General features: G+C 38.9%; 3 protein-coding genes and 1 long non-coding RNA gene across 19 annotated transcripts in view; 2 read left to right on the top strand and 2 right to left on the bottom strand.

Moving 5' to 3' along the window:
• WDR17 (WD repeat domain 17) overlaps nucleotides 1-1,968 on the top strand; it is a 62,433-nt gene extending 60,465 nt beyond the window's left edge. For 7 of the 10 annotated variants that reach the window (XR_015947468.1, XM_088659649.1, XM_088659661.1 and 4 more), the window contains 3 exons: nucleotides 354-452; nucleotides 642-825; nucleotides 972-1,968. Coding sequence is in view for 7 of the 10 variants with exons in the window: in XM_088659649.1 (XP_088515775.1) it covers nucleotides 354-452; nucleotides 642-825; nucleotides 972-1,091 (403 nt within the window). In the remaining 3 variants the exon portion in view is untranslated. The remainder of the gene's footprint in view (nucleotides 1-353; nucleotides 453-641; nucleotides 826-971) is intronic. The other 3 variants (XR_015947469.1, XM_088659650.1, XR_015947467.1) reach the window with 2 other exon arrangements.
• A 3,119-nt stretch (nucleotides 1,969-5,087) lies between these two features.
• On the bottom strand, nucleotides 5,088-10,823 carry SPATA4 (spermatogenesis associated 4). The gene is given in 7 exon segments (XM_035111804.3): nucleotides 5,088-5,275; nucleotides 5,277-5,343; nucleotides 6,150-6,260; nucleotides 6,678-6,898; nucleotides 8,122-8,240; nucleotides 8,740-8,869; nucleotides 10,631-10,823. Coding segments are annotated over 7 exon segments (816 nt in total). The 5' UTR covers nucleotides 10,774-10,823; the 3' UTR covers nucleotides 5,088-5,250.
• LOC148687313 (uncharacterized) overlaps nucleotides 10,373-21,890 on the top strand; it is a 22,800-nt gene continuing 11,282 nt past the window's right edge. Inside the window, exons 1-4 of one of the 3 annotated variants that reach the window (XR_015947479.1) lie at nucleotides 10,373-10,568; nucleotides 13,617-13,731; nucleotides 18,347-18,423; nucleotides 20,261-20,350. This is a non-coding gene — a long non-coding RNA (uncharacterized LOC148687313). Of the gene's footprint in view, nucleotides 10,569-10,877; nucleotides 11,688-13,616; nucleotides 13,732-15,735; nucleotides 16,969-18,346; nucleotides 18,424-20,260; nucleotides 20,351-21,890 lie in introns of those variants that run through there. The other 2 variants (XR_015947485.1, XR_015947486.1) reach the window with 2 other exon arrangements.
• The window catches only part of ASB5 (ankyrin repeat and SOCS box containing 5), a 25,615-nt gene continuing 16,532 nt past the window's right edge, over nucleotides 12,808-21,890 (bottom strand). For 4 of the 5 annotated variants that reach the window (XM_035111799.3, XM_035111802.3, XM_035111800.3 and 1 more), the window contains exons 3-7: nucleotides 20,516-20,623; nucleotides 20,035-20,185; nucleotides 19,803-19,937; nucleotides 15,695-15,886; nucleotides 12,808-13,729 (exon numbers count right to left, since the gene is read on the bottom strand). In XM_035111799.3, the coding sequence (XP_034967690.3) occupies nucleotides 13,602-13,729; nucleotides 15,695-15,886; nucleotides 19,803-19,937; nucleotides 20,035-20,185; nucleotides 20,516-20,623 (714 nt within the window). In that variant the 3' untranslated portion in view covers nucleotides 12,808-13,601. The remainder of the gene's footprint in view (nucleotides 13,730-15,694; nucleotides 15,887-19,802; nucleotides 19,938-20,034; nucleotides 20,186-20,515; nucleotides 20,624-21,890) is intronic. The other variant, XM_035111803.3, reaches the window with a different exon arrangement.

Below are 21,890 nucleotides of genomic sequence, written 5' to 3'. Positions count from 1 at the left end.
AACAAAAGGGTAGATGACTACAGGGTAGACAGGTGGTTCTTCACTCGCACTAAGGCCTGTTAATTGGGACATGTGTTTTCAAAACTGGTGAAAGTAGTTATACGGTATCTTCCAAGTGCTCTCAAATGGAACTGGGGAGAGGGGCTGATGAGGCTTGTTCATTTGTTGTAATTTTTTGTGTAATATATCTATAATATTCATTGTTGCCTGCCAAAAACCTTCCGTATTGGGCGGGAAAGCAGTCTGTATAATTTGCACGCAGTTTTTAAAAGTTTGTTCAGATTGCCCAATCGTATAGAGCTAGAATTTGTCATGTGCTTTCAAAACTTCTGTTACACTGCGTTCTTTTCCAGCCAGCTTTTAAAAAGACGGGAGGTGTGTGTACCCCTGAAAATTGAACAACTCTCTGAGGAACTAGATGCTTGGAGAGCTTGTACTCAATCACTAAACAAGTAGGTGTACAATGACCATAATAGAATTTTAGATGATTTGAATTTGTGATCTTTTGTCTTTTAGTAGAGGACAAATGTATCAGAAATTCTGTTAACTTTTAGATGCTTTTTTAAAATAAAAAAAAATCTTGTTTGTATGTTTCAAGTCAAGAAAACTATTGCAAATAATCGTATATATTTCTCACACAGATCTGCTGATGAATTGCCCCCTACACCCCCATCTGAATTGCAACAAGAGATATATGCGACACTGACGTCTCGAATTAAAGAGGAACCCCTGAAAGTAACAATTGGACCAGATTACGTTACAGGCTCTAACCTTCCTAGTCATTCAGATGTCCACATCTCTTGCTTAACAGGATTAAGGATACAGGTATTTCTTAGTGGAGCTGGATTACATTTAGGAGAAGTTTGAAAGTATTAACTTCTGCCACAATTTATCTCTCTCAAGAGTACTGTATTTTTTTTAATGTGTAATATTTTGCTTCCCCTCCCCCCCATACTTCTTACATCCAACAGGGTCCCGTGTTTTTCCTTGAAGATGGAAAGTCCACAATTTCACTCAACGATGCATTAATGTGGGCAAAAGTGAATCCTTTCTCTCCGCTGGGTACAGGAGTACGGCTCAACCCATTCTAACAACAGAACATAAGATCGCCTCACTTTTACTAAAAACAAACAGCTCATATGCTGGTTGCTATCATTTTATATTTATTAGCTGGAGGATTTGAAGTTGAATCCCACTTGAAGGATAGTCTTATGTAAATTTAATTTTTATATTAAATTTGATAATCCAAAGAGTCATGTCTATCATTGGCAGCCATGGACTTTTGAGAATAGATTAAAATGTTGTTTCTGCGGACAAACATGTGGAGCATGTAGAGAACTATCTGCACTCTATTAAGTTGCAAGGATAGGACAAATTGAGGCTCAAAATTTTAAATGCATTCACATGTTATTTATGCCATTTGGAGCAGTATGGCTGCTTTTAGAACTAGCAGCCTACGATGGGGAGTATATGCTTCCTATTTTAGGTAAAGTTTGTGTATTTGTATCCTTGTGGTGGAAGCTAAGCACACATCCTACTGAACGCAACATGTTTGTTTTGCAAGATCCTCTGAAACAAATGGAGCTTATGCAGCTCTTATAGAGGATGGATTGTATTCTGATAATCTAATAATTTATTCATGCGTAAATTAAATTAAATGGTTGTATAGTAAACACAGACTATTGTTTAGCAAGTATTTTGGAATACAGTACTTAGTTTTACACCTCAACTGGCATGAGAATCTTTTTTCTTATATTTTGTCAACACTTCTCTTTATTTTAAATGAGTAAGCATATTTCTAAAAATTATTTTCAAACAAAAATTTGTAAGTAAACTACTTATTGGAATGTACCAAAATACATGATGTAAATTTTAAAGTATTTCATTCCTTTCATTGTAGTGATTGTAAAAATACTGTATCCAGAGGTCCAGATGCCTAAATAAATTGGTATTGTTTCATAAAAAGGGTTTGTGCTAATGGTTGTCCTCTCATTAAAAAACACAATTATGGCAAAAAAGAGGATGAAAAGTTCTACACCACATGTAAATTAAGTATGCATGTGGGCCATAAATAGCCCCATTGAATAAATTTTATGGAGGGACCACTGTGGATGTTCCTTCATAATACAGTGGACGCTCGGGTTGTGAGGCACGTTTGCAACCCGCAGCGCCGCATCTGCGCATGCGCAAGTTGCAATTCAGTGCTTCTGCACATGTGCAAAGCACAATTTAGCATTTCTGCGCATGTGCACGCCCCGAAACCCATTCCAGTACTTTTGGGTTTGGTGCGGTGCACAACCAGAAAGCATGCAACCTGAAGCATCTGTAACCCGAGGTATGGCTGTACTAGAGACAAATCCTGTGTTTGCAACCTCCATTGCTTTTCTACAAAATATTTTGTTTATGGCCAAAATAAATGTTTACTTGATTTCCAGATTGTGTTTTACAATCCTGCTACAGAGAAGGATCAGGCCAGATTCCTGGTTCAGATACTGTGGACATAGTTAAGTGTGTCCTGTGTGATTCAGATGTCTGGAGGTTGTGGCACTGGGAAGGTAGAAAGAACATTTGATGAGGACAGGAGTTTTATGAAAAAGGGGCGGATTTGGGATGGGAAAGATTTAATTTGCTCTGGACCAAATTGACTAAGAATATGAATTCTTTTGTTAAGGAGTTACAATGGCTCAGCAGTAGAGCACATGCTTTGCATGCAGAAGGTACCAGGCCCAATCTCCAGTTGGGCTGGGAGAGATCCTGTCTGAAATCTGGAGAGCTGCAGCAGCCAGTCATTGTAGACAATATTGAGTCAGGTGGACCAATGGTCTAACTTTGTATAAGGCAGCTTCCTGTGTTGATAAAACAAGAGTCTTATCTGAAGGCAGGGAGTGAACGAGAGTTAAGTTTTCACTTGTTCATACCAGGGTCCAAAGATAGGAAGGGAAAGGTATACTTTTCTACTAGAGCCCAGGCTGCAATCCCAGTATTGTGAGGTGAACAAAGTGATGAATAAGATGTAGGCCATGCTTGAAGAAATTTATGGAACAATATTTCCCTCTGTAGCTATTCTCCAGATTTTATGAAATTTTCTGGAGCCAATCAATAACAATGTCAGAGCAGAACAAGCAGTGAGATGCTGTCCCAAAGCCCTGCTCTAGAACAGGAGGTATGTGTTTCTGCAGTTAAACTAGAACTTAGAGTGTAAGTAATAAAAACTTGTGCATGCTTGTATGGCAGCATCAAAAACTATCAGTCCCAAAGTTTGTCTAGGCAAGGAGGATGGACAAAACATCATAACAGAACTTGAGGCCAATGGAGGCCCGTGTTGGTGGTAGTTTTTATAGGGCCAGAATATATGATAGTGAATGTCCAGTGCACAGACAACACTTCCATGTCTGGCTATGAATACAGATCAGGCAGACAGAACTCTAAGAAGGTTACAAAGATAAGTTACGGTAAGCTAAATGTTCAAAACAGGCAAGAACTTTCTATAGCCTGGCTTGGGTAATATGCCAACTAGGGAAGTAAATAAACACAACAAAAATGAAAATGATTTCAATATAGAGACCGGTCACTTCTAGATGATCTATTTATTGCACATTCATCCTTATTTGTTCACAGGGAGGTTAGACATTGTGTCACACGAACATCATTGTACACTGTCTAGTACGTATATTTCCCCATCACTAAAGTCTGATTCTGGGGGGAAAGTTGGTCTGTTGTGCAAGAGCTCCCAACCAGCTTTAATTGTGGAATCAACCTGAATTTGTAACCTACATTTATTGGTTTGTGATAGAACTCTGCCTTAAACTAGTGAGTACCTGATTAAGAAAAACTGTCAGATGCATATGGCCATGTCATTAACACTACTATATTCAGTATGTTGTTTACAAAAAATAGCTATAGCTTAGCAGAACTCCTATCTTTCATGTTTGTTGAAATGTCCAAGCTTGTAGACTAAAGATATAACAGATAATTCATGATTTTGCAATGAAAGAGGCCAGGAAAACCAAAGCTTTAAAGTGTGTGGGCACACACAGCTAACTCAGCTGCTCCAGAAATGACTTGTTTTCCATACCCCTCACCATCCGGGCCAGCCAGCTCAGAATAAACTCCAGTTTGTCAGTGTCCTAAAAATGTGGAACCAAAAACTAAAAAACAGACATCTTATTCACATCAAGAATAGATAGTATTTTGTCAAAATAATAGTTAAGTTTTACTTTTTTTCTACTTCTGTCCTGTCTGAATGATGAAGTTAGGAGCACAATGCATTAGATCTTCTTAATATAGATAATACATGCATATGAGATACATTTAGTTATCACTGGGTTGGACTGAATGGCTTTTCTGCAAATATAGGCTTTTGACAGAAGAGTCTGAGATCCAACAGAAGTTCTTACTGAAAAGTGCAGGGAGGCTATTTCAACCAGTTTCCCCTTTCTGCTATAGGTCCCCATGCAACCTCTCATATTATTCAAGAGTCTCTCAAACTCCTTGAAGCTTTTCAGGGGGCTGTAAGGGTGAGGCAAACTCAGCAAAAAAGCAGTCTCTACATCCTCCCAGAGGGGTATCCCATGAAATGGGTTTCTGCTCACAGAAATTCAGTATCCATATGAATAAGCAGAAAATGTTTTCATTACTGAAGTCAGAAAGACCACGCAGAAGGAAACTTTTACATTAGAACAAAATCTAGGTGATCTAAGGGGACACACCAAAATTAGAGTGCAAAAAATATGTTAAGTACTTAAAATGCTATTGGGAGAAATCCCTTACAGTTAGTGAGGTTGGCTGATTTTAACATTTAATTATATATGACATTGCTTTCTACCAAACTTTGCTCAAAAGTAGTATTTCACCAAAATAAAACATTTTAGATTGTTTTATTTTTAATGCTTGGAAAAATGTTTGAAAATATAAACCCAGCTTGCTCTAATAATCAGGTTTTATTAAACTTGCAACATTACCTATGAATACAAGGGTAAATACACCAGCCTGTGAAGAAGTCACTTTTGAGAATCCAATAAAGTGTAAAAAGCATTGATAATCTGCTTTTCATGTAGCTTATGTCTGTGCAACTACCAGCTTCCTAGTTTGTATTTACTTCAGCATAAATGCTTTATTGAGCATAGCAGTAAGGCACATGTTCTCCAATACGGTAGCAAAACTTGGTAATAAGACTTCTGTTGTGTTCAAAAAGAGCTCTCTCAAACGTCTCCAGTTACAATTCTTTAAGATGGTTTAAGGTGCCAGAATTTAATTCACATCTAAAGGGCATCTCAGCTTGTTTCACTTGGATGGTTTTGAAATGAACACCCATTTTGCCTCTGATTTCTGTGGATGCTACACCTAAGCAGGAAAAAAAAAGGTCAGTACTTGTACATCCCAACAAATGCAGTTACAAAATAAAGCACTTTTTAAGCGGCATCTTTTAAGAATCCTTTATAAAGCAGGCTTTATAAATCTAAATCTGCTACTGGATCATCTCTGAACTTCACACAGCTGGCACGATCACAGTTTATTTTTGATTAAATTGACATTGTTTATAAAACTAAGTTTCTTTTATCTCAACAAGGTATGAACATTTTGAGTAACTAATAGACACATTTATCTAAATTTCAACAACAGATTAAGACAACCAATTAAGTATTTTAATTGGTTGAAAACTTCAGATCAGGGAAACCAATCTGGTGCCCTCTAGATGTTGTTGGACTCCAACTCCCATCGGCCCCAGCCAAAAGGGCGAGAGGTAAGGGATGACTGGAGCTACATTCCAGCAATATCTGGAGGCTACCATATTGTGATCACCACCTTGGATTTATATTTAATAGAGTATATTTGCAGGAAATAGATTTAGATTTAGAATAGATTTAAAACATGAAGCTTAATTCAAAAGAAACCAACAGCCTTCTCCACAATGAAGTTACATTAAAGAAGGAGGGTTATACATTTGAGCAACAGAGACATTTAATAGGAAGAAAACATGCAATCTGGTGTTAAGTTACATTTACTCAAAAGTCCCAATTATTTATTCTCAATTAAATGTTCATAAGATTGCCTTCATGAAAAATAATAATGTACATTTAAATTTGATCAATGGTAATGACATTCACGTCGAAAGTGTGAGACTTTCAAAAGAGAAAAATAATGCTTACTTGCCACCGGAATAGCTTTCTCCTTCTGAATCTTTGTGGTACTCCAGGAAGGTATCATGGAAGGACGACGAATTGCACGCTCCCCCAGTGTTTTTTTAATACCAAACCGTTCTTAAAAACAAAGCATTCTGTTGTGCAAGTATTACAATTTACACATCACATTTTCAAGATCATTGTCTTTCCAACAAGACTTAATACTGATGAAAGGTAAAACCATCCTTCATTAAGGATAAAGAACTACCACCAGGGGATTAAGCTGTGTGTGCTTAATTTGATGAATTATTTGATGACAAAACAAGCTTCTATCCCTCAGTGTGGCAAGAAGTGTAGTTACACACTGGCAATATTTCATATCCCACCTTTCCACTGAAAAGTGCTCAAGGCAGCTAACAGAAAACAATGAAAAAAACAATCCATTAAGCAATCTCTTGATGTACCCTGAATAAAGGCAAAACTTGCAGTTCATTATTCTTGCATGTAATACAGAGAAGACATTCAAGAAACATTTTGTCCTCCCAAGCTACTCACCTGGAACTTGCTCCCTCTCAAGCTGCCGTCGCCGCATATGCATATGGATAATGGCATTTACTTTTTGTCTGTTTTTTTGAATATTGGGCTCCACCATTATTTCTGTTAGCCTAATGTTGGACTTAATAGCCCTTGAAGCAGTTGATCTTGCAACCATTGGTAACTTATTCTGATAAGTACTGTCTGTAAAGTCTGTCTCTTCATCCTGAATATGTTTTATCCTAAATGGAGAAATTATATTTATTTAGGTATTTTTGTTTGGAATGAAAAAAATGTTTTGTGACGTCTGTGACAGAGTTTGAAGCCCTGTGCTGTTACAATGTTGCAAGCCCATCTAGCAGTAGTTTTTGGTGGCAAATTTTGATGGAAGATAGACTATCACTTTTAAGGTTTTGTTAGACAGGCCTGAATCATGTGCATTCAATCTGATTGGTTTGGGGAACTGCAAGCTCTGATTGACAGGAGGTACCAGTCAGTGGGCAGTTAACTGTCAGTGAGAGAGACAGTTGGGATTTTGGACAGTTGTTGGATTGGTAGAGATAAAGGGGTTTTTGGGGAAAGTATGAAGAATAAGACCAGAGAATAGCTAAGGGAAAAATTGAAGCCTCTACATTAAAACCCAGTGTGTGTTATTAATATTTCTTTGGTGGAGATCAGGGGAAGGAAGTGGTGCCTGAGTTCATCTAAGAGGCCACCCTGTGCAATGTCTTGTAAAGATATACTACAGTATATTATACATATGGATTAATGTGCTCACCTCCCTCCATTAAGGAGTTCCTGAGGAGAGGGGGGGGGAAGGCAAATGTTCAAGATCCCTGTAAAGGGCATTTATGTTACAAAATGATCATATTGATATACCAATTTATGTTTATGACACAGGTTATTTTTTCATCATAAGGTATCTAATGATATTAAAATTAGCTATATTTCATTGATTATTGCTGGTATTCTATTATCTTATACAGAATCTACAAATGGGGTGTGTTTATAGCTTTATTTTATTTATAGGCAGGTACCAGGGCTTTCATATATTTTTAGCCTGTGTTTTATGTATTTTTAGCCTGTGTTTTAGCCTGTGTTTTAGAACACAGCATGTGCACTTTGAGGAATAAGGTATTTTAAATGCATTTTATTATTACAATTATATAATGCCACAAACCACCAACTAGAATTGCATTATATGTAGTTTTAAATGCTATTTAGGTCAATTGCCCCTTTTAATTTCCCCCTTTAGTAAGGAGGAATAAAGATTTTTTGTTAAAACATAAAATGATTCATGTTCCACTAATTCTGAAAAAAAGTCTAAGAAAGACGAGCTTTATTTAATAGCTGTTTGATAGAAATAGTAAGTTTGTTGATACCAAACCAGATAGTGCAGGTATCATCAAACTTTAGGCATCAACTTCTAACATTAAAATATAACGTTGTTACAAATATAACTCACCGCCTGTTTGTCAGCATCGTATAAATGTCTTGTAGAAATATTTCTGCAGCTCCTGGTTTACAATGAATTGTTCCATCAATTAGCTCTCGGATGGGATGCAGATTTCTTTTTGCAAAGAACTTTAATAAAGGAGGAAGAATTTGTTTCAGATACATTAATTCATTTGAAATCTGCTCTTCTTGAAGGACATGAAAACTGTTTTTTATTCTTATCTGAAATACAATGTAGACTCCAAAATTTTAGCATCACAGTTCGTATAACATAGTCATGGCAGGTATAAATCTGCAAAGTTTCACTGGAGCCATAGCAAATAAAGACACATACATCAAAAGTATTTTCTATTTTAAAACCAGCACAAGTAGCTGTGCCTTTAAAATACCATTATCATTATATCTTAATATACATATATGTACATAAGCATCATGCATACCAAAATAATTACAGACTGATTAGGTTGCAATCCTATATCAGTTTACCTGGGAGTAAGCCCCACTGAACTGAATGAGACTAGCATCTTAGACATGTATAGCACTGCAGTATAAAAATGGGTGAGGCAGTAAATAAGTTCCCATCCTTTTGTCTTAACATTTATTTGAAATTCACTACTACATTAAATACCTTTCCAAGCTGTGACCAGTTGCTGAGTTTCACAGGTAAGGATGTGCCATTTTCAAAGGAACGCATTTGAATGTCTTCTGGGTAATACCAAGAGAATATCTCAGCAATGAGATAGCCATTTGAAAAATCCCTAATCAAAATGTATAAATAAAAAAAGTTCACTATTAGTTACATGCCTTCATTAAGAAGTGGCATCCCTGTATGGGAAGCCTCTATTTCATTACCAAATCAATTTTTGAGCTTTCAACCATTACAGTACTTTCTTTTCTTGTGGGAAGTAAAAATCCCTACCCACTCCCCTTCTCATATCCGTAAGTCAACAAAACAGCTGTAAGTTCCTCTGCCAGCTGTACAAGTTGCGTAAATGAAGAAGGGAGAGGGAAGTATTCCTGGAAACCAGAGAGAAGTTCTGGTGTAAGGAGTAAACAGCATTAGACAGAAATCTAGAGAATATATCAATAGGTGAAGACAAATAAAGAAAAGATACTGAATAAACATGTATTTCTGCAACATAGATACGATTTTTTTAAAAAATCTGTTGCTTATGGCCAATGGAATACACAATAATAACAAAAAATAATAATCATATGTTCACAACACTGAAATGCAGGCACAAGTGTGTCTAATATTACATCAGTGTACTGTATACACATTGTTTGCTTGTTAGGGGCTCTACTCACCAATCCTCCCCCCTCCCACACATTAACCCCCTAGAGCTTCCATTTTCAACACCACATACTGTATCTACTAAGCTAGCTTTTCACCTTCACAACCCCACATCTGAAGTCACCGCTATTTGGTCTGTAGGCCCACTTTGTGCCTGTTTTCACCTTTTATGCCCATGCTCTCTCCTTTTCTACAACCCCCCTTGCGCACAAAACACTGCCATTGTATCATCCTGGGTACAACACAGAAGTTAACACCCAATACTAACAGAGCCCTTCCCAAGTCCTTGCTTTACTCAAACCTTGTTTTAACTGCCATGCTCCTTTCACCCAGTGTAACCCCTGCTAACTCTATTCCAGAGCTTTTTAGACATGCATCATTTTGCCACACACTAATTCAGTTTTACTAGCAAATAGAAGCCTTGGAAGGAGCGCGGGGAACATGTGTGGTCTTTCTCTTCCACCAATAATTCCTTATGTCAGCCACCTGGTCTCCATATTCAACTTTTTATGTACTTTAGCTTCTAGAGGTGAAATCCACCTGGGTGTTTTTCTTTCTAACAAATCTTTATATCTATCCCAAACACTGAACAATGCTTTTCTTATATGACATTTAAAACCTTTGTGAACCTTAATCTTGTCATACCACAAATATGCATGCCAACCGTGTTATCAAGCAGGAACCATTCTTTCATCCAACAAAACGCTGCGGCTTCAAAATATAACTTTAAAGGAAGGAAACCTATTCTCAACGGATAAAGGGGATGCTGGTGCTATCTTACTCAACGTTTCCAGCAGTGATGACAACAGGACACAGGTGCTTCCCCCCTCCCCAAAAGGGCCTCTCTACCCCACACTGGTTCGCCCAGCCTTAGGTCTGAAAACATTTGATATACACATAGCAAAAACCCTTCCTTCCCCAATGACGACCTTTGCCACCCGACCACTCCCCCCCCCCCAAGCGCATTCCGTGTTTTCTAGCAAGCGCCCTCACGGCCGGTCTCCTGGCCTTAAGGGGGATTCGTGTGAAAAGGGGCTTGAGTTCAAGCTCCCTCAAAGCTCCGCGGGCGATTTGCATTCACTTCTCGCAGGAGGGGAGGCGCCCACACGAGCAAGAGAGACGCAGCCACCTCCAGGCGCGTCTTCAGCCTCCGAGACAACCAGGTACAGCGGGAAGTGTCAGGGCAGCCAAGGTGTGGGAAGCGGGGGTCGGGGGTCGGGCTCACCTACGGAAATGCGTAGGCGAGAAGCTGAGGTCGAGGCTCTGCAGCCAGCGCAGAACCGTCCGGGGCAGCCCCGCGCGCCTCGGGCTGGAGGAGTAGGACATGAGGAGAGGCAGCTTCCCTTTGCGAGCGCCTTCCAGAACCATAACGGCAGTTGCCGCGGCAACGGTCGCCGCTGCTCTCCGGGTTTTTTTTTTTTTTTAAGGAGCACTGCCGCGCATGCGTCGAAACGCCTGGGCGCCTTTAAGCGTTTGCTCACGCGCAACTGCGGGGCTGTTTGTTGCTAGGTTACGCGTGTTTGCGTCAGAGAAGGGGGCCTTGTTTTTGAAATCAACCAAATACACAAAAACAACACACAACACGCACAAACCACCGTTGGTGGTGAAAGACTTGGGATTCTGCTTTTAGAGAGGCTGTGGCCCACCAGATGCTGTTATTCCAATTCCTATAAGCCCAGTAGCCAACATGGCCTGTGGACTCAGGGACTTTGCATATAGCAGCAAGTTTTTTAAAAAATAATAATAATTTTGTATGCAGCCCTTAATCTGAAGTTCATAGGGCAGTTCACAACATAAACATACAAAATGCAAACGCTGACCCACTGTGCCACAGGGCTAGTCTGTAATTTTAATATATATGTTTATGTAAATACAAATCTCCTTTGACTGAGATTTGTGCTGATTGGGGGGGGGGGAGCCCTTCGCAAATAACAGAAAAAAGCAAACAAACACCACCAACTAATGAACGTTTAAATTATGAGTGATAACCTATTCATGGTTTCCTGATAGATGTAGTTGCCTTGGCCCCAGGAAAGGGAAAATTTCTGTGCCAGATTTGCTGGTAAATGATCCCAACATTTCCATGGAACTTAGTTCCAAGTGAGTGGACTGCTGACTATGAACACACCACAAACCTAAGGATGCTTGTTTATTTGCTTTGACATTTGGTTAGTTGAAAATCCCAGTAACTTCCTAGTCGGTGTGTGTACTTTTAAGATTGTATTGTGTTTCCTAGCACATGGTGTTTTTGACACTTGACAACAGCTTACATGCAAATCCTCGTAAGTATAGCATTTATTACTTTCATAATAATAAAACCTCTAAAGAATATGCTAGTCCCACATTCAGATTGCTAGCATTGGTCCCCGGTGGATGCTATTTGTCAGGATTTTATGTCAATTTTACCACCATTGAGTTCCCCTCCCTCCTGATTTCTGCCATACGGCTCCTTGTGTCTGAGACAACTCCTGGTACAGTACTAATTTACTATCTTCCCCTCAAAATATCTCCTCAAAACCAGCTTCTTCAACTCTTAATGTGCGGATCCCCCTTAATTCTGGCTGACAAAGGCTTTATATCTTTGCCTGAGCATGTGGAAATGAGCTGTAGCAGCCAATTAGAAAATGTATCTCTAGTAAAATGTACTCAATAGCAGTTTCTAAAATTTCATGTTAGTATTAAAAGCAAATTTTGTTTGTTTGTTTGCTTTTATTAATAGGAAGGGGAAAAACAGATTTCCATGGTTTTTGTCATCTGACTGACATTTAGGAAGGCATTCAGAGTTTGTTTTGGCTTTCCCCCAAGCCTTTGTTGCAGAGAAAGAGTCCTCTTATCTTGCAAAGCCTGAAGATTGAACTGTGGTGTTTGTATTGTTTCCAAATTACCTCACCAGCTTAATATATCTGACGGCAAGATTATTATGTAGAGTTTTGTTTTTTACACAGGATGATAAACAACAAAGGGAGTTTATCACCCTTACTCATTAAGAGTAGCATAAAAATGACAGTACTTGCACACCCATTTTTAAATGGTAAATATACAAGCAAAAAAATTCTATGAGTTCTACTTCCATCCCACACTCATGTTCTGATTGATTAGCAACAGATTTGGCTTTAAAAATAAGTGTCTAGTCTCATGTTTGCTATATATATATTACAGTTAAATAATGAATGCCATCGTTAGGTATAAGTCCTTCAGTGCCCCCTGTGTGTCTGTGAGAGAGGGAGAATTTACACAAAATGAGTTTTAAATACCAGTCCATGTGATTAAACTCGTGCTGGAGTAGAAAGATTTGTACATTAAATAGTTCATGGTACAGTGCCTCATGTAAGCAACGGAAAAGAAAGGGAACTTAATTCATAGTACTGTAGGTGTTCCTTATGAAGTGCTTAAACAGGGACATCAGGGGAAAAACCACACCTGTTTTATTGTCTTTCAATATGTATATATATTTATAGAGTGCACCTAACACCCTGTTGTTCTAGATACACACAGAACAAGACACCTTGAGCCAGAATATAACAAAACCAAACAATAATTCATCTTTGCCAGTGAACAAAAGATCTTAAACACATGTACAGGTATTGAGCATTGCACAACATTCTGTGACAGTTTTTGGCTTACACCTTCATTGCCACTCCAGCCTCCAGTCCACTGAAAAAGGCTGCTGCTCCTGACAACTACAGCTCCCATCTTCTTCTCTAGCTGTATCCCCCCTCCTCCAATGAATGAAGAGTAGAGCAGATCCTGAGGGAGCAACAGCATTTAAATGGACAAACTCCCTTAGCAGTAATACACTGGGTGTTGGGAAATGCTGTAACTGACAAAATAGCTGGATGACCCCGGAATCCTTGCATATTCCTGCAAATCCGCTGCGTGAGGAACAGTCCTCACAAAAGCCCCGAAGGAAAGGTAAAATTAAATGAAGTGGCTGATCAGTGAACACTGCATTAAAGTGTACAGCAAATTTATAGAGTATTAGCAAATTCTGTTTTTAATTATATTAGCCCCTCTCCATCAGGTTGCTCAAGGAACCCCAAATATCACTGAATTATAATGTAGCCTCAGTTGTGAGATATATATTAGTAAGTAAATGTTGGTTTATGCCCTCCCTTCCCCATCCCAAGAGTTTTTCACATGAAACATATAGTAAAATACTTGGCTTTTTTTCAAGTTTTGAAAAATGAGTCACTGCTTTATCTATACTGCAGGAACTCTTTCAACACGGTTGGCAACTGGAGCTGTGGTATAAGATGCAACTTGGCTTTTCCTATGTAGTTTCGGATACGTAGCCGACACAGTTGGCAAAGAGAACATGGAGCAGCTGTAAGTAGATAAAAAGAAAAAGAAATTGTGGTAATTCAGTACTTCAATAATTTGCAATGTGTTCATTATATTACAACTTTTTATGGAAACCTTTGGGAACCTGGTACCCTCCAGATACTTTAACTTAAAATTCTCAACAGCCCCAGGCTGGGAATGATGGGAGCTGCAATCCAAAAATCTGGAGATTGCCAGGTTGACAAAAGTCGTTCTATGGTATGCCCAAACTCACAATTTACTAGCATAACATTAAAAAACATAAATATTTCAACTGAATATTTGAAGTGCCCTCTGTTTTTACCAACATATGTTTTGTCATTTTGCAGTACAGTTTTCTATAAAAAGCATTGAGGTAATCATATAATATATTTGAATGTGAAAGTTCAGCAGCACACTTAAAATGTCTTGTAACAGAAGAGTCAGTTCCATGAGAGGACAAGAATGGCAGTTTGTCCATGAAATGAAAATCTGAGACTTATCCGACACCTTCAAAAATGTCCTAGACATGAAAACCACTCTAGTTCAGAGCTGGTCAAGGTAGCTTAGTATCAATCTGACTACAGGAGAAAGTTAAGCAGCTGTCTCATCTCAGATCAAATGTGTTGCTCTCCCCTTGGCAACAGATAGCACCAAAATAAAGGGAAAATAAAAACTGAGTCTCTGAAGAATTCACACAAAGCTCAGTAACAGTGGGGAAACAGAAGAAGGAACCTTTCTTCACCAGACAAGATGCCTGTCAATGTTAATACAGTAAGTGTTTAGCAGAACTTCCTTCTCCATTTTCTTGGAACCATTCTTTCCCTCAAAAAATGGATAGGGAAATTCTGTTTTCACAGGGAGGGGATTTCCATGCAATTTTTCATAGAGTGGGAGTTGGCTCACCTTGCTGGAGAATAACAAATAATTTTCTTTCTTCTGAGCTTCTAGTTCAGGCATAGGCAACCTTTGGCTCCCAGATGTTTTGGAACTACAACTCCCATGATCCCTGACCACTGGCCCTGTTAGCTAGGGATCATGGGAGTCGTAGTTCCAAAACATCTGGGAGCCAAAGGTTGCCTATGCCTGTTCTAGTTAATGCATGTGTTACTACAAACCACATGAGGGTCCTGTTACTTGCTAGTAGACTCTAAGATAACTTCCCCTCTAAAAGCTGAGCCATTTTGTTTCTCTCCCAACTTGTTGAGACAATATGTCTGCGCTCTCTCTCTCTCTCTCTCTCTCTCTCTCTCTCTCTCTCTCTCTCTCTCTCTCTCTCTCTCTCTCTCTCTCTCTCTCTGTCATCTCTACTTCCTGCATAAATAAAGCCTTTGAACTCCAGAAACAGGAAGTGATCTTTCCAAACTAATTCCCCAGGCTGCAAACTCTCCTAACATATCTTACTTACAGAAGAGGTAGTTGAGGGTCTTTGGTTAAAACCGTAAAAAAGAAGCTATGGTCAGCAGCCAAGGGAGCCTCTCCAACCCCCACAGCAGTTCTCAGTATCTCTGCAGCTTCTTGACTCAGAATGGGAGAGAACTTCAATTTGGTTCATATTTAAAGGCAAACCTTTCACAGCTGCTATAGGAGGTACTGGTGGGCATCTCCCACCTGCGGGTGCTACATTGGCAATGCCTGTATTACAGATGTGAAGACGTTTTAATATGGATGCAATTATTCAGGAGGAGCTTATCACTTCCCTCCTCATCCTTGATTAGAATGGAAATGTGCCCCCCCCCAATTCAGGTATACCTTTTCAATGGCTGTGGGGGTGGGATTTCTGTTCCAATCATGTTTTCCAAAATGGGGGATATCATTGTCCCTTCAAATGTATGGCAATTAGTTTTATTCGGTTTTTGCTGTGATTTGCTCTGGTACTCCAGAAATTATTTTCAGGTTTCCAGAAATTAGACAGAGCTTTCCCCTAAAAGTGCCAAATCCAAATTTTAAAGTCATGGTTACTACTCTGATATAAACATATCTCCTTTACCTTCTTGTAGAAGCAATACTGTTTCCACCAGACTGCGTGGAGAAGCTACATCTACAGGTCGTTCAAACTCTGTATTTTTGGCATTTATGTCTGCCCCAAACTCAAGAAGTACATTTGCTATTTCGGCACTAGACTGCTTTGCAGCTGCATGTAGTGGAGTTTCCAAAAACTTTCCTTTCTGTACATTAGCACCTATAGATTTAGAACAGGAAAAATAGGAATATATATTAATTAATTAATGAGGAATTTATATTAATCAAATCAAAGCCAAATCACAATGTCTAAATTCTTGTTCTCAGAAATTAGATTCTTATTCTAAACACTGGAACCAAATACTTTATATAAAAGTATTGCTAAGGCTGTCAACAATTTTCTTAATTTTGTTGTATATCTCCTATATCTGTTAAGGATAATGGATTGTAGTGTATACAGTACTTAGCTAGGGATGAGTAAAACCCTCCATAAATTGTTTGGGAGTAATCATGAAGATTAATGACTGGCAAAAGGTGCTCCAAGTAAGTAGCATAGCAGATATATTTTGTGCTAACTGTGGTTTTGGAATTGTCTTCAAGTTTAGATCCTTGTATAACACATGAGAATAATCCAATACTGGCACGAATGGATTATTTTGGACAGGCCATAGCTGGTGCACCAGCTTTAGCTGTCTAAAGCAGGCATAGGCAACCTACAATTCCCATCATCCCTGACCACTACAATTCCCATCATCCCTGACCACTGGTCCTGTTAGCTAGGGATCATGGAAGTTGTAGTCCCAAAATATCTGGAGGGCCGAGGTTGCCTATGCCTGGTCTAAAGGTCCTTTGTGCCACCACGGCTTTTTAAATTTCCACAGAAAGCACCAGATCGAATAGCATTTTCATACTTTGAAACTAATGCTTCAGAAGAGAGTATGAGCCTACCCAGAACAGGCCAAACACCCTCACCAAGTCTTTGTCCTATCAGGATTGAAATTCAGTTTATTGGCAGTCATCCAATCCATTACCATTCCCAGGCACCCTTTCACATGAAATCTGATTATACAAAGTTGGCAGGGATATCAACTGCTTGAGACAATAGGCTATGGAATTAAAATGCTATTTTATTTGTGTTAAGAGAAAATTGTTTCCAAGACTCAATAAACAATAACATTACTCTAAACAGTGCTTAGTCCTCATTTGTTTTTAATCTCTTCCGGTTTTATGCCCCGGGTTGAAGACAAGTTGGCAATGACCTGGGAGTGGGCTACAAGAATAATTAAGAGTTTGGAAAACAAGGTGAGAAAGGGGATACAACAGGCTTACTTTCAGCTATGTGATGTGGATGCTGATGTTGTCATCCTCACATTATAAAAGATCAGTGTGACTTCTGAGATTTGCTGAAGATGGAACTCAATCTTTAAATGAATGCAAAGCTGAATTGTCATCATTTGAAATATCCTATATAGTTCATATAATGCAGGCTAGTTATGGATATTATATATTCCTATTCCTAGAGAATTTTAAATTAATTGGCTCTAGATTAACGTCTGCATCTTAAAACCAGGTTGGTTAAAAGAAATACAATGTAAGTAAGTGAGAAGAAGGAGTAAATGGCACTTAATGTAATTCTTGTGGGTGCTTCATGATTTTGGCTAAACAAATTTTTACTAATCGTCTTGGTTCAGTTGGAATTCTATACATGACCCAAAATTATATGTATAATTTGACTTTGCTCTGGACCATAAGTGTATTCTTTTGATGGACAAGTAAAGGCTCAGTCTGTGTATGAGTCAACAATAATTCCAGCACATGCTAGTCATAAGCAAGAGGTTGCGCCATGACCCAATTAATTCCAGAATCCAGTATCTAATCTAATGCAACATACTCTTGATTCAGAAAAAAAACAACCACTGAAAATAAATGATTATCAGCTAGAAAACATAACATGTTCTAATTAAATTAACTAATCCTTTTGCCCATCTGGAGAAATCCAAGTCCATTCTCTTTTTCTCAAGGTGGAGGCACATTGTTAACAAACTGAGGTCATCGGGGCAAGAATATTCCATTTACATTTCTTAAGATTGTCAACGCTCACCCCCCCCCCTTTTGTCAACAGGAAATGTAGCCTTGGATGTCCTAAGAATTGTTAACTCAGGTACAGTATTTTTCTACTAAATGGTAGTCAACAAGTCCAGGCCCTACGTCAGGCATCCTCAGACTTTGGCCCAGCAGATGTTTTAGACTACAATTCCCATCATCTCTGACCACTGGTGCTGTTAGCTAGGGATCATGGGAGTTGTAGGCAAAAACATCTGGAGGGCCGCAGTTTGGGGATGCCTGCCCTACGTGAAAAGCTCCTTTTGCATTCAGGGTTTGGCAGTAAGAATATCCCCCCCCTTATAACTGGGTGCACATGGCATCCCCCAACTTGTTCATTTTATTGGGAGGCTGCTCCACACCTATATTTTCTAAAATGCACTACTCCTGTCCTGGAAGTGTGCTGCTTCTTTCATTCATTTAGGCTTTAGCTAGGTTGTGTCCTTACCTCTACTCGCTCTATGCTTCCTTGTCTCCAATCCATGTTTGTTAGTTTGTTTTTGGAATTAGTCAGGACCCTTCAGAAAGGTACCGGCCAGTATCTTACTAAAGGGGAATGTTTTGCTATCTTTAACAGGGTTTCTTCTTGTCATAACAAGAATTCCAGGAGCTGGAGATCAGCATTACCATCTTATTCCTTTCTCGCTGGGACAGGTAACAACAATCTCAACCTTAGCACTTTTCTCTGTGACCATTATTTCCTCCAGTCTAACTCCAACCTGGCTCTCATGAGACAAGAAATTGCTATTTTACATATACAGTTGTACCTTGGTTTTCAAACAGCTTAGTTCTCAAACGTTTTGGCTCCCGAACACCACAAACCCGGAAGTGACTGTTCCGGTTTGCGAACTATTTTTGGAAGCTGAACGTCCAATGGGGCTACTGTGGCTTCTGATTGGCTGCAAGAGCTTCCTGCAGCCAATCAGAAGGCGCACTTTAGTTTCCGAAAGTTTTGTAATTCAAACAGATTTCCGGAACGGATTCCGTTTTGACTTCCAAGGTAGGACTGTAACCTTTTCTAACCCCTGGGACTTTCCCTTTCCACAAAGCAATGCTGTGTCTTAAAAAACTGGCTCACTGTGCCTTGTTAGATGAACCTCTATTCCTTTCCTTCTACAGGTGAAACTCGGAAAAGTAGAATATCGTTGAAAAGTGCATTTATTTCAGTAATGCAATTTATTATATATATATATATATATATTTACAAATGCTTTCTTTTGGAAATTCCACAGTTATAAAACAAATAGTCACAATAATACAAAAATAAACAAAAATAAAAATCGCTATTACATTTCATTAATTACATTCCATTTATAACTGACCCACCTAACAACAAACAATTACAATTACAACAAATAAAGGCTTGACATATCTTGCTTTGCATTTCATGCATCTATCTCATATATTAGTTTCACCTTTTAAGTTGCATTACTGAAATAAATGCACTTTTTCGATGATATTCTAATTTTTTGAGTTTCACCTGTATCTGTGTAACATCAATTAAGTAAATGTTCCAGGCAACATGTGGCTGGGCTCACCTGTATATGCATTATTAACCTATTATTTTCTGTACTTTTCTGTAGTGGCATTTAAAGTCACAAAGCTGCTTTTGCTACTATTTATTTGTTTTACATTAGCATGTTGTCATCTTTAAACCTTTACTCATTTTAAAATAAACTGTGTTGTGCCTATTGTCGGCTCCCCAGAGGAAGCAACTAGTCCATACTAAATCCCTCAAATTTTGCAAGGTTATCAAAGTCAACATAATTCTGTCTGTGCACACACAGTCATCTTCAGTAAATATCTCAAGATAGATGACCTTAAGTTTATCCTTTTAGGAAAATGCATGTGTTAGGACATGTGTACATATGAATGTTTATACTTGCACCCTAGCAGATAAGGTAATGAAACAAAGTGGTCAGATCGAATGTACTAGTGCATTCATAGCAAAACTACAATACACTATGCGTTACAGTGAAACTCTGTTCCAGTTTAAGAAGCAAAGTAAAAATATATTAATTAGGCTTATATACCTGAATGCAGAAGCTTGTGTACACATTGTTTCTGCTGTGAAATGCAAGCCACGTATAGAGGTGTTCCCAGGTGAGGAATATCTTGGTCAACATCTATGCCCTGAGAGATCAGCAGTTCTAGACAGTCACTATGACCTAGTGAAAAGAGAGTGCAATTCATATCTCTAACGAGGAATTGGATTTACAATGCCTGATGTAATTTTTGATTAATTCAGCTAGTCTCTTTTCTTACCTCTGCTAGCTGCTTCGTGAGTTGGAGAAGGGAGGCATGTCTCCCACTGAGCTTTGGCACCATACTCCAGTAGAAGCTCTACACAAGATACACTTCCTCTTGAACATGCATTGAATAAGGGTGTCACTCCATCAATTGTTGTAGCATTCACCTAAAGTATTGGATACTGCTATGAGTAGAACTAAAATACTTGTTTACATATTATATTTCTGCTTTGGGAATATAGGTTGCCTCCCGCCTCCTCCCCCTCTCAATCTATGAAAAATCAGGAGAATGAAAGAGCTGGCAACATGCAGATGATAAGAGAGGAACAGAGGTAGGAAACTTGTATACCACCTTGTAATGATGTTCAGTAAAATTTGTCATTGAGTGCATTGAATGCCACCTGAGAGTTTTCCAACCACAATTTACATTGATATCAGTGCAAGGTCTACAGCAGGCTATTCTTATGTTCTTATGTACAGAAGAAAACAATACTTGCATTTGCTCCTGCTTCAAGAAGAATTCTTGCACATCCTACGTGATCTCCTAGGCATGCTTCATGTAGTGGAGTCACTTGATCAATGGTCAGAGCATTTACATTGTATCCCTAAACAGGAAAAGAACTAACAGCTGTAAGCCAGTTTGTCCAAGTGACAGAATATTCTAGGCAAAATATACTTTACTTAGCTAGCATAAGGTCTAAAATCAAAGGGTGAAATCTATTTGGTGCCCCCTCGTGCTCACAGAAGGGTTTTGGACCCGCCAGACACTTCCAGTAGCAGTTTTTACCACCTTCCAGCCGGTTCTGGGGTTCAACAGCTCTTAATTTGGGGTGGATTCCGGGGTCTGCAAATATTGCCTCCCCTCTCCTTCTATTCGTAAAGTCCACCCAAATATTTTTAAAGTTTTTAAATTGTTAATCCAAACAAATGTTATAAGCAGGGGTTAGCAATCTTTTTCATCCGTGGGCCGGGCCACCGTCCCTCAGATCATGTGGTGGGCCGGACCATATTTTGAAAAAAAATATGAACGAATTCCTATGCCCCACAAATAACCCAGAGATGCATCTTAAATAAAAGTGCACATTCTACTCATGTAAAAACACCAGACAGGCCTCACAAATAACCCAGAGATGCATTTTGAATAAAAGGACACATTCTACTCATGTAAAAACACACTGATTCCCGGACCATCCACGGGCCGGATTTAGAAGGCGATTGGGCTGCATCCGGCCCACGGGCCTTAGTTTGTCTACCCTGTTTTAGAGCAAACAGTGTTATAAACTGACTGGAGTAGTTACAGTAAGTTTCCTGGCTTGGGAAGCTGCATGCTATGAAGTTTAAAAAGTTCCCTCGCTACATTATATAGGGCGAAGGAAAGGAGGGGAAAAGATACTGTTCACTTTTCCACTTTCTAGAATGCCTCTTCCTGATATATAGCTATAAAATGCTACAGTTAGGGCTGGTACTAGCTAGGTTCCTCTAGCATTATATAGGGCCTCTCCACCTAGTTTTTAAAATTAGAAGTATTTATATGTTAAGGCATGCCTTCTTAGCTCATACAAGCTATTGGGAAGCCTCTTTTTCCAGCAAATACCCCTGCATGGGTAATCGTGAAGGTGATCGTTGAGTATAACCAAAGTCCCACTCAGATTAGAGTCACTCAAATAATAATCATTAATTTCAATGGCTCTATTCTGAGTAGGACTAGCGGTAAATACCACCTGGTAATAGTTGGCACTGCATGTGGTTTGATGGCATTAGGATCTATGTATATAAAAAGGGAAGGATTATTTCCACCTGCAATCTCAGCAGCTGGGCGATGTGGTTTATGTCTTGTTATACTTTGACCCATATGCTCATGCTAAATTAATT

The sequence above is a fragment of the Zootoca vivipara genome, chromosome Z1 (assembly GCF_965207765.1).
Source record: "Zootoca vivipara chromosome Z1, rZooViv2.hap1.1, whole genome shotgun sequence".
Lineage (NCBI taxonomy): Eukaryota > Metazoa > Chordata > Lepidosauria > Squamata > Lacertidae > Zootoca > Zootoca vivipara.
The sequence above is the reverse complement of the archived record's forward strand: the minus strand, read 5'-3'. Positions and strand labels throughout refer to the sequence as shown.